At 32.5% G+C, this 12,105-nt stretch overlaps 3 protein-coding genes across 4 annotated transcripts; all 3 read left to right on the top strand.

The window, feature by feature from the left end:
- Positions 1-94: 94 nt before the first annotated feature.
- Positions 95-1,711, top strand: LOC148190602 (polyubiquitin). Its single transcript, XM_088102766.1, has one exon. It carries the CDS (start codon positions 146-148, stop codon positions 1,517-1,519), a length of 1,374 nt encoding a protein of 457 aa, XP_087958892.1. The 5' UTR covers positions 95-145; the 3' UTR covers positions 1,520-1,711.
- Positions 1,712-6,223: 4,512 nt separating this feature from the next.
- LOC148190603 (uncharacterized) lies at positions 6,224-10,145 on the top strand. Of its 2 annotated transcripts, XM_088102759.1 has the most exons (5): positions 6,224-6,325; positions 7,577-7,717; positions 8,282-8,366; positions 8,504-8,584; positions 9,633-10,129. In XM_088102759.1, exons 2-5 carry the CDS (start codon positions 7,586-7,588, stop codon positions 9,986-9,988), a joined length of 654 nt encoding a protein of 217 aa, XP_087958885.1. In that variant the 5' UTR covers positions 6,224-6,325; positions 7,577-7,585; the 3' UTR covers positions 9,989-10,129. The 2 variants fall into 2 exon arrangements, with proteins under 2 accessions (XP_087958885.1, XP_087958886.1); XM_088102760.1 differs by lacking the exon at positions 6,224-6,325 and having other exon boundaries at positions 9,633-10,145.
- Positions 10,146-11,429: 1,284 nt separating this feature from the next.
- On the top strand, positions 11,430-11,850 carry LOC124833732 (17.4 kDa class I heat shock protein-like). Its single transcript, XM_047308272.2, has one exon. It carries the CDS (start codon positions 11,430-11,432, stop codon positions 11,829-11,831), a length of 402 nt encoding a protein of 133 aa, XP_047164228.2. The 3' UTR covers positions 11,832-11,850.
- The last annotated feature ends 255 nt before the right edge of the window (positions 11,851-12,105 follow it).

Genomic DNA, 12,105 nt, shown 5'->3' on the forward strand with positions numbered 1-12,105 from the left:
TTTTTATATGTTAAAAGTGTATAATTTCACGTTCGGTCTTTTGCTTTGTGCTGTCTTTTTATTGTTTTGTTTTCACACATTGTAATTCTTGTTAAGAAATTGCTGGCTGATTATTTTATTATATTCATCGTATTGCCTCGTCTAGATGCAAATCTTCGTTAAGACTCTCACCGGTAAGACCATCACTCTCGAAGTAGAGAGCTCAGATACCATTGATAATGTGAAAGCCAAGATTCAAGACAAGGAAGGAATCCCACCGGACCAGCAACGTCTCATTTTTGCTGGCAAACAGCTTGAGGATGGTCGTACCCTTGCTGATTACAACATTCAAAAGGAGTCCACCCTCCACCTGGTGCTGCGTCTCCGTGGTGGAATGCAAATCTTTGTCAAGACCCTCACAGGAAAGACCATCACCCTTGAGGTCGAAAGCTCTGACACTATAGACAATGTCAAGGCCAAGATTCAAGACAAGGAGGGTATCCCACCAGACCAGCAGAGGCTCATATTTGCCGGAAAGCAACTAGAAGATGGCCGAACCTTGGCAGATTATAACATTCAGAAAGAATCAACTCTCCATCTTGTCTTGCGACTCCGTGGTGGTATGCAGATTTTCGTCAAGACCCTTACTGGAAAAACAATTACTTTGGAGGTGGAGAGTTCAGACACGATTGACAATGTCAAGGCCAAGATACAGGACAAGGAGGGCATTCCTCCAGACCAGCAAAGGTTGATTTTTGCTGGAAAACAGCTTGAGGATGGTCGTACCCTTGCTGATTACAACATTCAAAAGGAGTCCACCCTCCACCTGGTGCTCCGTCTACGTGGTGGAATGCAAATCTTTGTCAAGACCCTCACCGGAAAGACCATCACCCTTGAGGTCGAAAGCTCTGACACTATAGACAATGTCAAGGCCAAGATTCAAGACAAGGAGGGTATCCCACCAGACCAGCAGAGGCTCATATTTGCCGGAAAGCAACTAGAAGATGGCCGAACCTTGGCAGATTATAACATTCAGAAAGAATCAACTCTCCATCTTGTCTTGCGACTCCGTGGTGGTATGCAGATTTTCGTCAAGACCCTTACTGGAAAAACAATTACTTTGGAGGTGGAGAGTTCAGACACGATTGACAATGTCAAGGCCAAGATACAGGACAAAGAGGGCATTCCTCCAGACCAGCAAAGGTTGATTTTTGCTGGAAAGCAGCTTGAGGATGGACGTACTCTGGCTGATTATAACATTCAGAAGGAGTCCACTCTTCATCTTGTACTTCGTCTGAGGGGAGGTATGCAGATCTTTGTGAAGACTTTAACAGGGAAGACTATCACTTTGGAGGTTGAAAGCTCAGATACAATTGATAACGTCAAGGCAAAAATCCAGGACAAGGAAGGAATCCCACCAGATCAGCAGAGGTTGATCTTTGCTGGGAAGCAATTGGAGGATGGGAGGACTCTTGCTGATTACAACATTCAGAAAGAGTCCACCCTTCACCTGGTATTGCGTCTTCGTGGAGGGTTTTAAGTCTGATTATGTTCTCAAGGTCTCGTTGATTTGGTGAATTATGTTTTTTTTTTCTCTTTTTGTTTTTTTATGTTCTTGAACTATCCGAAATTGTGCCGACTCGGGTCGTAGCTGTCTTTGAATCTGTACAATTTGCTATCTGTTTGTATTTTCAGTATCTTAGTTCTTAGTGTTTTAATTGGTTGTGTTTTAGTTCTGCATACGTTATTATTACTTTGCTTATAAAATCCACTTTTTATTTTCTTTCTAAACAAAATTCGCTTTATTTAGTTATGTTTAGATAAATTCATCCTTCAATCTAATAAGAATATCTAATAAGAATATCTGAGGTTTATAATGGTTTTCACTTTTCTGATTGATTTAGCTCAATTTAATTCTTAATTCGTTGGATTGAAGAACTTTTTTCGAAGTAAACAGAATTTAAAGGACCGAATAATTTGATATTTTAAAATATGTTTAATTATTATATTAAATGATATTTATATTACTACTATTAATGAAGTAATTAAGAAATTCGAAAACTAATATAATAAAATAGTAGTTACATTGTTATAATAATATTACTTTACTAATATAATTTAATAATTGAGTGGTTGCCCACATGACCATTAAAGATATTCAATCACTTGTGAATAGAGTGTGTGCCAATTAGTATTAAAGTTGAATCATTCGAAGTCCTTATGATAATTTGGTTCTTTATTTTATTCTTTTCTCAATTGAGTCTTTACTAAATTAGATTTTATTATTTTAAAATAAATTAAAAAATTTCTTTTTTATTACTAGGAACCAAAATTTTTTTTAATCTTTCCCTTAACTGTAACAAAAGGATTTTCTAGTCCAAATCAAGCTAAAACCAATCTAAGTGGTCCAAATCAAGCTAAAACTAATCCAAGTGACTTTTAAGGTCTCTAGAAATAGATATAACTTAACTCCTTCACCTCTTATTTCATATTTTTTTTGTTTTTTATATTTTAAATATTATGGTTCATGACAATATAATTAAAATGAAAATGGAAATTGTTTTAAGGAATTTGCATTTCATGAAATAATAATTTACGTATTCTATTATTCAAATAAATTGGGGATTGATTGGTGGAATTGGGGATTGTATGATTGTTGGTGCAAGGCATGTGGTGGATGAAGAGATGTTGGTTTCTGGTTTTCTGTAAGTGGTTCTCATGATAATACAATTTGAAAATTTACGGTGGCTTACACAATTTGGTTTTATGTGTTTTTAGGTTGTTATTTTGTGAGAGAAGATAGAGGATGACGAGTGAACTGTTTCGTTAATTTGTGGTTAAATGAGCTTAGGTATGTTTTTGCAAGTGTGAGACACTAGTGAACTCGCATTTTTTGTGAGGAAGATGGTGGAAGCATGATGGTTCTTGCTGTGATTGCTGGTTTGAATGCTGTAGAGAAGCAAGGTTGCCTTTGCCATTAGTAGTATTTTTGCAAATCTGGTGGCTGACGGTAGTTTTGTTTAAGTGATTACCACTATTAATGAAGGAAGAAGAATCTTTTTGGTTCTAATAGAAGAAGCTTTTTTAATTTTTTATTTTAAAAATAACAAAATCAATTAGGAAGATCCACATCAATTAAATTGAGAAACTAGGTTAGCGTTTAAGGATAGAATTTAGGAATAGGGGTTAAGGGCAGGATTAAGATTAGGGTTTATGGTTAAGGTTTACTAATGGATTTAGGTGTTAAGGTTTAGTGTTAGAATTTACTAATGGATTTAAGGGTTAAGTGTTAGAAGTTAGGCTTAGGGTTTATAGTTAATGTTTATGGTTATGATTATAGTTCACGGTTAGAATTAGGAGCTAGGGTCAAGGGTTAATATTATGAATTAAGGTTTAAGGTTTAATAATAGAATTATAAAATTATAAGATTACTAACTTAATAGCGATGGATTGATTAAAAGATTTAAATTTGTTGAATAGATCCTAAAAATTTATTAGAAACTCAATTAAAATTTATTAAATTTTTTATGAAATTAACATATATTTAAATTGAAATTAAATATTTAAAAAGGTTGGAAGTGAAATAAAAACGTAAAGCTTGCAAAATTATAAGAAAAAGGTTATAGCATTATATTTAAAAATTAATTATAAACTGAAAATTTAACACTGTACAATGACATCTAACTTTATAGTTTTTTTACTCTAAGTAACTTTGTATTATATTCTAAATCTGAATTCAAAATTGAATAGATATTATTTACATTGATTTTTAAATTTTGTTAAGAATGTTGTGCTTATAAGGAAACTTGCAATCGTATTGAGAATCACTCTCTTTGCTAGTAGAATTGCGAATTTGTCCATATTAACTTTAGTTTAAGATAACAAAAATATTATTTATATAACATTTTTTAAAATTTAATTTATTTTTAACACACAAGTTTATAAGTTAATTAAAGTATAATTCTATTATATAAACATTATTTAAAAACAATCACATTTTCTAACATCTCAATAGTTTATAACTAATAAAATATTATATGATAAGATTGATAAATAAAGCAGATTGTTTCAATATATAAATAAATGGTATTAATAAAATAATTATATTCATAAAATGTATATAAAATAATTAAAAAAGTTACTAGATGACAATGAAAAATACTATGTAACATCATCATCCTCACTGTAGATTCTTCAACATCTATCACTTATATGCTCACATCAATAAGGTAATAATTGCAAAAAGAGCAAACAGACAAACAAGAAACACCAAAAGAAACAACAATGTAGGCTAATGTGTAAAAGAATTTTCATAAAACAAATATTAGAGATATTATCATACATCACTCGGTCATAAAAGTAATCCATATCACATATAAAGACTCATATTAGACTCAAGTTATCCAGATACAAACATTGATGTGAAATCTCAGAGGGGAGGGTCTTGTACTTGTAGTTGCTTCTACTGCTCTATATCATCATTGCCTATGGATTTCACCCTACCATACACAAGGTTAGTCCATTATCATTTTTGGCCAAGGTAATGTCCTTAGACTAGGATCTCCTACATTTCTCACCACATGTCCATTTCTACTTTACATAAGCTTAGATGGTTATTAGAGCGACATGATAAACTCTAACATTTGAATTTCCACATCAATACATACATTAAAAAAAAATGCTACAATAGAATCTGTTGTAATAATGCTATATTATTGCAAAAGAATATTTTGCAACCTTAATAAAACATTGATGGCAACATTCCTTTTTAGGACGTTGGTATTTTATTAATTGGCAAAGCAAAAAAGTTAACCAACGTTCATGTATTTAAGTGCTGCAATGGTCAAATTATTTATTGCTTTTATTGTCTTTTATTAATTTTATTCTTCCTAGCTCTATAGCTCTTCCCCCATTCCAAAAAACATCCCAAGTCAGTCTTTTCTGATTCTCCTTTCTTCTTTTTCTCTCCTAAAATTATTCTAGGTTTATTTTATACTCTTTTTAGAGATTCTTGCTAGTTTTGAAATTATTCTGGGTTTATTTTATACTCTTTTTAGAGATTCTTGCTAGTTCTGAGATCCTCAGAGATATTATGGGAAGTTCCTGTTGTGTCTTGGGGGACTTGCGCAATATACCGCGTATAAGTCTTTAAGGCATGTCTCAGGAAATATTGTTCGTGATTCTGTCAACATTTTACAACAGAATCTCCCCACGAGATTCCTAGAATTACACCAAACACATATAATCCTCATATCCATTAACAAGAGCTCATCGTCATTATTTGCATGCATATTTATTCATATATCTATCAACCAGTCTTGTATAAGCATCATAAATCAACTATCATTTTAACATCACACAATCCTACATTAAACATACCAGAATAGTACATGTAAAAATTTTATATCAAACTTGATTAATTTTGCTCAGTGAGAACATCTACTCACTCAACGAGTAGTGCTTGAAGGCCTACTCGCCCCATGACTAAATAGCTTGTCGAGCAAAATTATCATGGAATTCACAAACTTAAATTCTCCCAAAAGTCATCTAACGAGACTTGTCTCGGGCAACTACTGTCAAGTTAATGAGCTTCATGACTTTGGCTTCAACTAGTGAGTATATTCATACCACTAAGTCAATAGTTCTTTTACTTTGACTTTGCTCAGCGAGTATATCCCCGCTCAATGACAACTAAAAAAAGAAAGTTATACGAAAGAAAAGAATTCACACTCAAGTTAAACGAACAAAGAATTTGATCAGTCCAAATTGAAAAAATTGTCACAAAAAACAATTCTATTGTCTCGGTTTTTAATCATGAGCATAGATAAAAAACTCATTAAAAAAATAAATCTATAAAAGTGACTTTTTAAAAAGATGATATGTTTTAAAACAATGAAACTCTTTTATAATAAAACTAGTTATATTAAACTTTTTTAATATGATAATAATCGAGTTTTTCATTATTTTTAAACCAATATCACTTTTAAAATATAATTTTCTAAGTTTGATATCTTTAAATACAAAAATTTGTTATAAATGCATTAATATATTTTTTAATGAGTTTATTTTATCATTATTAACTTTATAATTTTATATAAATAAATATATATTTTTTCATATAGTTTTTGTTATTATTTTTTAATAAAAATATTTTTTATTAAAATAAAATAATTGTATTATATAATAAAATACTTAAATGTTGAATCTTGATCCGACAATAAAGGTATATCTCATTAACTTAAAAATAATTATTTAATTTGTGAATATATGCTGAAGCAGCCTCTTTCATTGTTTGGTGCTTTATCCATCTTTGTTTGACGACGAATCCTGCAACTGCGCCGTTCCGGTAACTCGCTCTACTCTGTATTCTTCATATTTCATCCAGGCAACGTGTTTTTCTCCCTTTGCCTTCCGCTGCATATTGAGTTTAATTTGTTAACACAATGTTGTTGAAAACTAAATACAACTATCCGCTTCTCCAAGTATTCGTATACTACGTTACTCATTACAAAATTTTGCATCAGATTCGCAAAATTAAATCAATTTGAACTGTGTTTATGTGGATTTTATTGTTTTTGCATTGAGTGATGCTGTCTCTCTAGGGTTCAGAGTGCTTGTTTTATTTATTTTGTCTTGTGAACGTTGTTGTGTCTTTGATTCAGCTTAGTTTAGAGATATAATGGGTTGTTTAGCTGATCGAGTTTTTGAGATATAAAAACGTTTATTTCTCAAAATCAGTTATTTATCAAACAGTTTAAATTGGAGAGTGAGTATATAGCACTGAATTCGCGATCGTGTGATCTGGTGACAATTGAGAAAGTGTAGTTGCTCTTGACAGCTATATTTGAATGCTAGGCAATGCTGATAAACATGGTGTTAATTTTTGTGAAACGAACATCATAAGATTGTGGGTTTGTGTTACTAGTAATGATTACCGTGTTTCTTTTAATATCAAATAAAACAGTATAATGGTTTGACGAAAAACTCTCTTTTGCCACCCTTCTACTACTATATTCAGTTTTCCAGCATTGAGCAATCTCTGTTTTGAAGCACAGCCACCCTCTCTGTACTTTAAAGTACGCCCACCGGCCATCCATCGCTGGATACCTTCTTTTCTCTGGCAGTTTCACATCCATTGCAACCTTCGTGGGCACTGGGATCTTAGCTTCTGTCATCTCATCTACCACACTGCATTTTTGTTTATGGTCATGAATCATGATCAGTGTTTTTTTGGCCATCTTCTGTTAATTATTATGTCATTAATTTAGTTTTTAAATTTTTTGAGCATTTATGCGTATATAGCATAAATTATTTAATCCGTAGATAAATTTTCCGACTACTAGCCATTCCACTTTATCGTTTTCGGGACGGTCTGAATTGACCGGGCTAACCATTTTAGAGTGGATGTGTTAGGGAAGTAATAGAATCAAATTTTCACCATTGATGGACTCAACTTGTGTTCATAATCCAACGCAGTTTTGCATCAGACTATTTTTATCTGCATTTGAACTGAAGAATTGTTTACTGTTTTCGGTGTTTGATTTTCTATCTTCCTTTCTTCTGTGTTTCCTTTAAATATGGGTGGGGTTTATTTTAGGCTCTGCTAATGTCAATGGCTGATTTGGAGGGCGTAGAAGGTTACATGCCTTCTGCAGAATATGTGGAAGACAGTAATGAAGCTCTCATTAACTTGACTGACTCAACTGAACTTTTGTTTCTTAAGCTGCCTTCTTCCAATGTAAGTTTGTCCTTTATGCCTTTGGTTTTTTTTTTTTTGAACTGAATCTTAACTGTTGATGCCAACTAAATGAAAAAGAAAAATCCTTAAGGATTGATATCATTGTTATTACAAAAGTGAATGATCAAGTGTAGTATCAAGTAAAATTAAAAATAAAAATTAGTTCATTGGCTTTTGTTTCCAAACAATTAGGTTTCTTTTTTTATCAAGCCTCTCTACTAAGCGTAGTTTTTATTGTGTTATATTCTGTTTGGAGATTAAAAGTTGCAGTACATGTTTCATGTTAATTTTTATTGTGCTAGATCTCATTAAAGAGTGTGAAAAAATACATTTCTGTGTATTACCTCTATTCATTTGCTGACGTTTACCCCTTACTTTATTATAGGAGACTAATCAATTTTTATAAATTTTTAAGGTTGCATTTTATTCAAATGAACTGGTGTTTGTATTGGTGGTATTTCCTTCCATCTAGCAGTTAGATGATGGAAGAAGAGTCCTTTTTGGTGTTGTGTTAATTATTGCCATTTTTGTCTTGCTTGATGTGTGTATGATGCTTTTGTCCAGGATTTTTTATCTGACATAAATGGACAGAAATTGTTTCTCACACTTAACAATGGTGGTAAGCTAGCCAGCTTTGAGGGTTCATCAGGTAAATAAAATTAATCATCTGTGTTCTCAACTTCAAGTTTTGCATGATTGATCTCTAAATGGTGTTTTTTTTTGTGTGTGGGGAAATGAATATGATTGCTTTCTGCAAGGGCCTTAATTTTCATATTATGTTGGCAGGTAAGGTATATGATTTTGTAAACTTTTTTGCTCAGAAGCCAGATGAAACAGTTTTTGTTTCCTCTACAGAACCAACAATTGGTAAGCATCCATATATTTTGTTTTTCTTGTTTAATGTCATATGAAGGATATCAACAATAATTTTGAGAATTATTCTAGCTCACAGAGAGCAAGAGCTTTTTTGTTATTTATTATTTGAGGTAGACTCTCAAGTTATTAGAACATGTAAGATGGGACTTTATTTGGTCATTTCAATGTAAGAATTATTTGAGAAGTATCCCAGCTTTCCGACAGAGCTTTATTGTTAGTTACTATAATTTGAGGTAAAATCTCAAGCCATAAGAAGAGTAGTGTCTGGTTTTGCATCAAGTGTTGTTTGAGTAAATAACTTTTACAAAGGTGTTGAATGTACTTGGTGCAACATTATATCTAATGAGTTATGATAGTAAGAGTTCATTTGCTCCACATTTTTTATTTTAAAAATTACTTCTAAAAAAATTTCGGTGTGTCTGTTTAACCTTCTAAAATAATAAAACATGAAAATTCTCATTATTTTTTACAAGCTGCTTTGAGTAGCCTTCTTTTGAAAAACTTCTAGATTCAACCCTTATCACTTTTGCCAAACTGGCCAGCCAGCCCATTTCTCCATCTCAACATTTGCTAGTAATTTTCATGAGTTTCAAGTCTGGTTTCTATCCATTTGGTGAACCATGAAACCTCTAATCTGAGGTTTGATTGGTTTGTTCAATTAATGTTTTTCTTAAAAAAAGCATGTGAATATAAGTCCAATGTTCATGTAACAGGAAGTTATATTGTAAGTACAGTGCCAAATGATTTACTTTAGATTTTGAACTTGACCAGCAGCTTTCTCATTAGCTTTGTTTTTCAGAAACTGTGAATTCACGTGGATCTCACTCCCGATTTTGTTCCCCATTCCCCTTTCACCCGCCCTTTTTATATTTGGATTGGATTTTCCCTTGCTGTATTTGACTACTTTTCTTGTCACTTTGTCTTGCTAGAATCTGGTTCTTGCGAGTGTTTAATAGCACTTTTAATTTTGTATAGGTTTCTAATTTGTAGCCTTTTAATTCAAGCATTAAGAAAAGTTATTTCTTTTGCTTTACTGCAGCAAAGATTTCAATGCGAGTTTCAACCATCCATTACCCTGATCCTAAAGAACTTGAGAACCTCAATTCAATCAACGCAAGACATGCACATCGAAATTCTTCTGGAATCACTGGGACAACTTCATCTCGGTACTTTCCTATGCAAAGTGGTGGACGTGCAGCTTCATCAAAAGGTAGCAGACAGAGAAGCTCCTTGTCTGGAGTTACTGAGCCATCAAGTATTTCGAAAAAAGGACACGTGTCTAAATCTAAATTCAACTTGTCTGAGTCCTCACATGGTCACAGCACTGGCATTTCCTCTATGTCCGTAGACAATTCTCATGAAGGAAAACCAAAGAGAAGAAAACACACGGAATAATGTTTCCTATACCCGCCATGGCCTTTAATAGTGTAATTTTTAAAATTAACATTATCCCGGGCCTAACTATATAGGAAAGAATAGGGCAACACTTTTATGTTGCAAAAGGATGATATATTTTTGTATTTTCTTTGTATTTTTCAAATTGTCATTTGCTTCAGTTGCACAATGTTCACTGATTTAAGGACCCTTTCTTTTCTCATTTTTCTGGCCTCTTTTTGTGTATTGAAAGCGCTATATTAATTTAGTTATGTTCTTCCTAATGTTGGATTGTTTTAATCCTAATAATGTCTTTGAAAGCCTGCTGCCACCACATCGTTAGGGCCTTTGTTGCCAAAACTGGACTGAGAATGAATTTTTGATGAAATTATATTTGTTTTTTTACAAAAGAAAAAATAGGAGAGAAAATAGATGTGAAGGGGCTAAGGAATAATGAAGGTAGGATTGCCAAATTAGGATTTAAGAATAACGAAGATAGAGGATTTAAAATTAGTTTCATAAGAAAGACATAATGAAGGTAGATATAGAATATATTTTAGAAATTACGCTTCAGGAACTAATTTCATAAATATAAAATAAGAACAAGGGAAAGAATATCAACAGGGAACAAAAGTGATAATAATAACTGGGGTAGTCGAATTGGTTGAATTCATACAGCTGAAGTTAAACTTAAGCATTGTAGAATTCTATAGGGCTTTCTTTACAAAAATAAGTGCATATTAAGCTCATAAAAAACCGGTTACTATTTTCAGTTTTTAATAAAATATTAAATAATTATTTTTAAAGAAAACATATCAATATGTGCATTTAAAACGGGTTAAAAAGTATTTATTGAAAATGTAAGATAATTTGAATAAGTAATATATTTATATTTATTTAATAGTATAAATCACACATGTTAAAAGATGTCAAAGTTTATTAAAGAAAAACATGAGGAAGATTGAGAAGATGAACGATACATGGCATGAGATGCTTGTGTGGAGAATGAGTTGATAAGCAATGTTCCCAGAGAAGAGGTTAAGAAGCATTGAAATATATGGTTAACTTTAAAAAGGTTAAAATTATTTTTCAACAATAATTTTAGAATATATCCTTATATCCGTAGAAGAAGAGAATTCATTATGATTTAGAATTTTTGTTGTATCTTTATATATGGTAACAATTTTAGTTATTATCGTGTTGTCTATGTAAAATTCATTTCAATTTTAATATAATGGTTTGTATATAAAATACACGACAATTCTCATCACCTTTATATTATATGGTGTAGGTCTTCTCTTTTATATTATTTATAAAAAAAATGATGTCCACATGCAAAATTCCACCGTGAAGATTGGCGAAGAATTCTCGTCACCTTTGGAAAAGGTTTAATACAGTGCAAAACTACTCTGAAACCAAATAATCTTTTTTTTTCTCTCTCTGTCTCTTTGTGATAAAGAATATGTCGATGGTTCCAAAAGCAAACCCCTTCGAGGACTCCCCTTTCACGGCACTTTCCACCTCCGGCCTTTCCGGGCACGGGTCGTTTCGGAGCGGGCAGTTCAAGTGGGAGGAGACGGCGGAGGCGCACGTGCTGAAGGGCGAGGTGCCGGGGCTGAGGAGGGAGGAATTGAAGGTGGAGATAGAAAACGGAAGAGTGCTTCAGGTGAGCGGAGAGAGGGTGGTGGAAACAGAAGAAGACAGCGACTCCTGCCGCCGCCTCCACCGCGGAATCTCGAAGTTCAAAAACTGTTTCACGATCCCTCCTCATACCCAACCCGATCGTATGATGGCCTCCATGGAAAACGGCGTTCTCACCATCACTCTGCCAAAGCTCAATCCTCCCATCGCCATTTCCAACTGATAACTTAACAACAATTCTTATCATATCTACTCTCTTCTCTTCATATGTAATATTATCCGTTGCAGTAAAAATAGACAAAGAAATCTTCATATTTGTTTTCAATGAGATATATATATATAAAATAATAAAAACGTTTGCATTTTTTTAAGTTTCTTAACATTGAAAATGAGGTAAGTAATAAATTAAATAATACGACAGAAAATATTTTTCTTCCGTCTGTATAAGTTTCAGAAAAAATCTTATACTGAAAAACCCTTATTTTAATTTTAAACAC

This window comes from Vigna umbellata, unplaced genomic scaffold (assembly GCF_029865625.1).
Source record: "Vigna umbellata cultivar VRB3 unplaced genomic scaffold, Vumbellata_1.0 scaffold_719, whole genome shotgun sequence".
Lineage (NCBI taxonomy): Eukaryota > Viridiplantae > Streptophyta > Magnoliopsida > Fabales > Fabaceae > Vigna > Vigna umbellata.

Excerpts from the sequence above, each read along its gene's own strand:
- LOC124833732 (XM_047308272.2), top strand. The coding sequence starts at position 11,430 with ATGTCGATGGTTCCAAAAGCAAACCCCTTCGAGGACTCCCCTTTCACG.
- LOC148190602 (XM_088102766.1), top strand. The coding sequence starts at position 146 with ATGCAAATCTTCGTTAAGACTCTCACCGGTAAGACCATCACTCTCGAA.
- LOC148190603 (XM_088102759.1), top strand. The coding sequence starts at position 7,586 with ATGTCAATGGCTGATTTGGAGGGCGTAGAAGGTTACATGCCTTCTGCA. Across the intron at positions 8,367-8,503 it reads CAGCTTTGAGGGTTCATCAG|GTAAGGTATATGATTTTGTA; the intron begins GTAAATAAAATT and ends TTATGTTGGCAG. Across the intron at positions 8,585-9,632 it reads CTCTACAGAACCAACAATTG|CAAAGATTTCAATGCGAGTT; the intron begins GTAAGCATCCAT and ends GCTTTACTGCAG.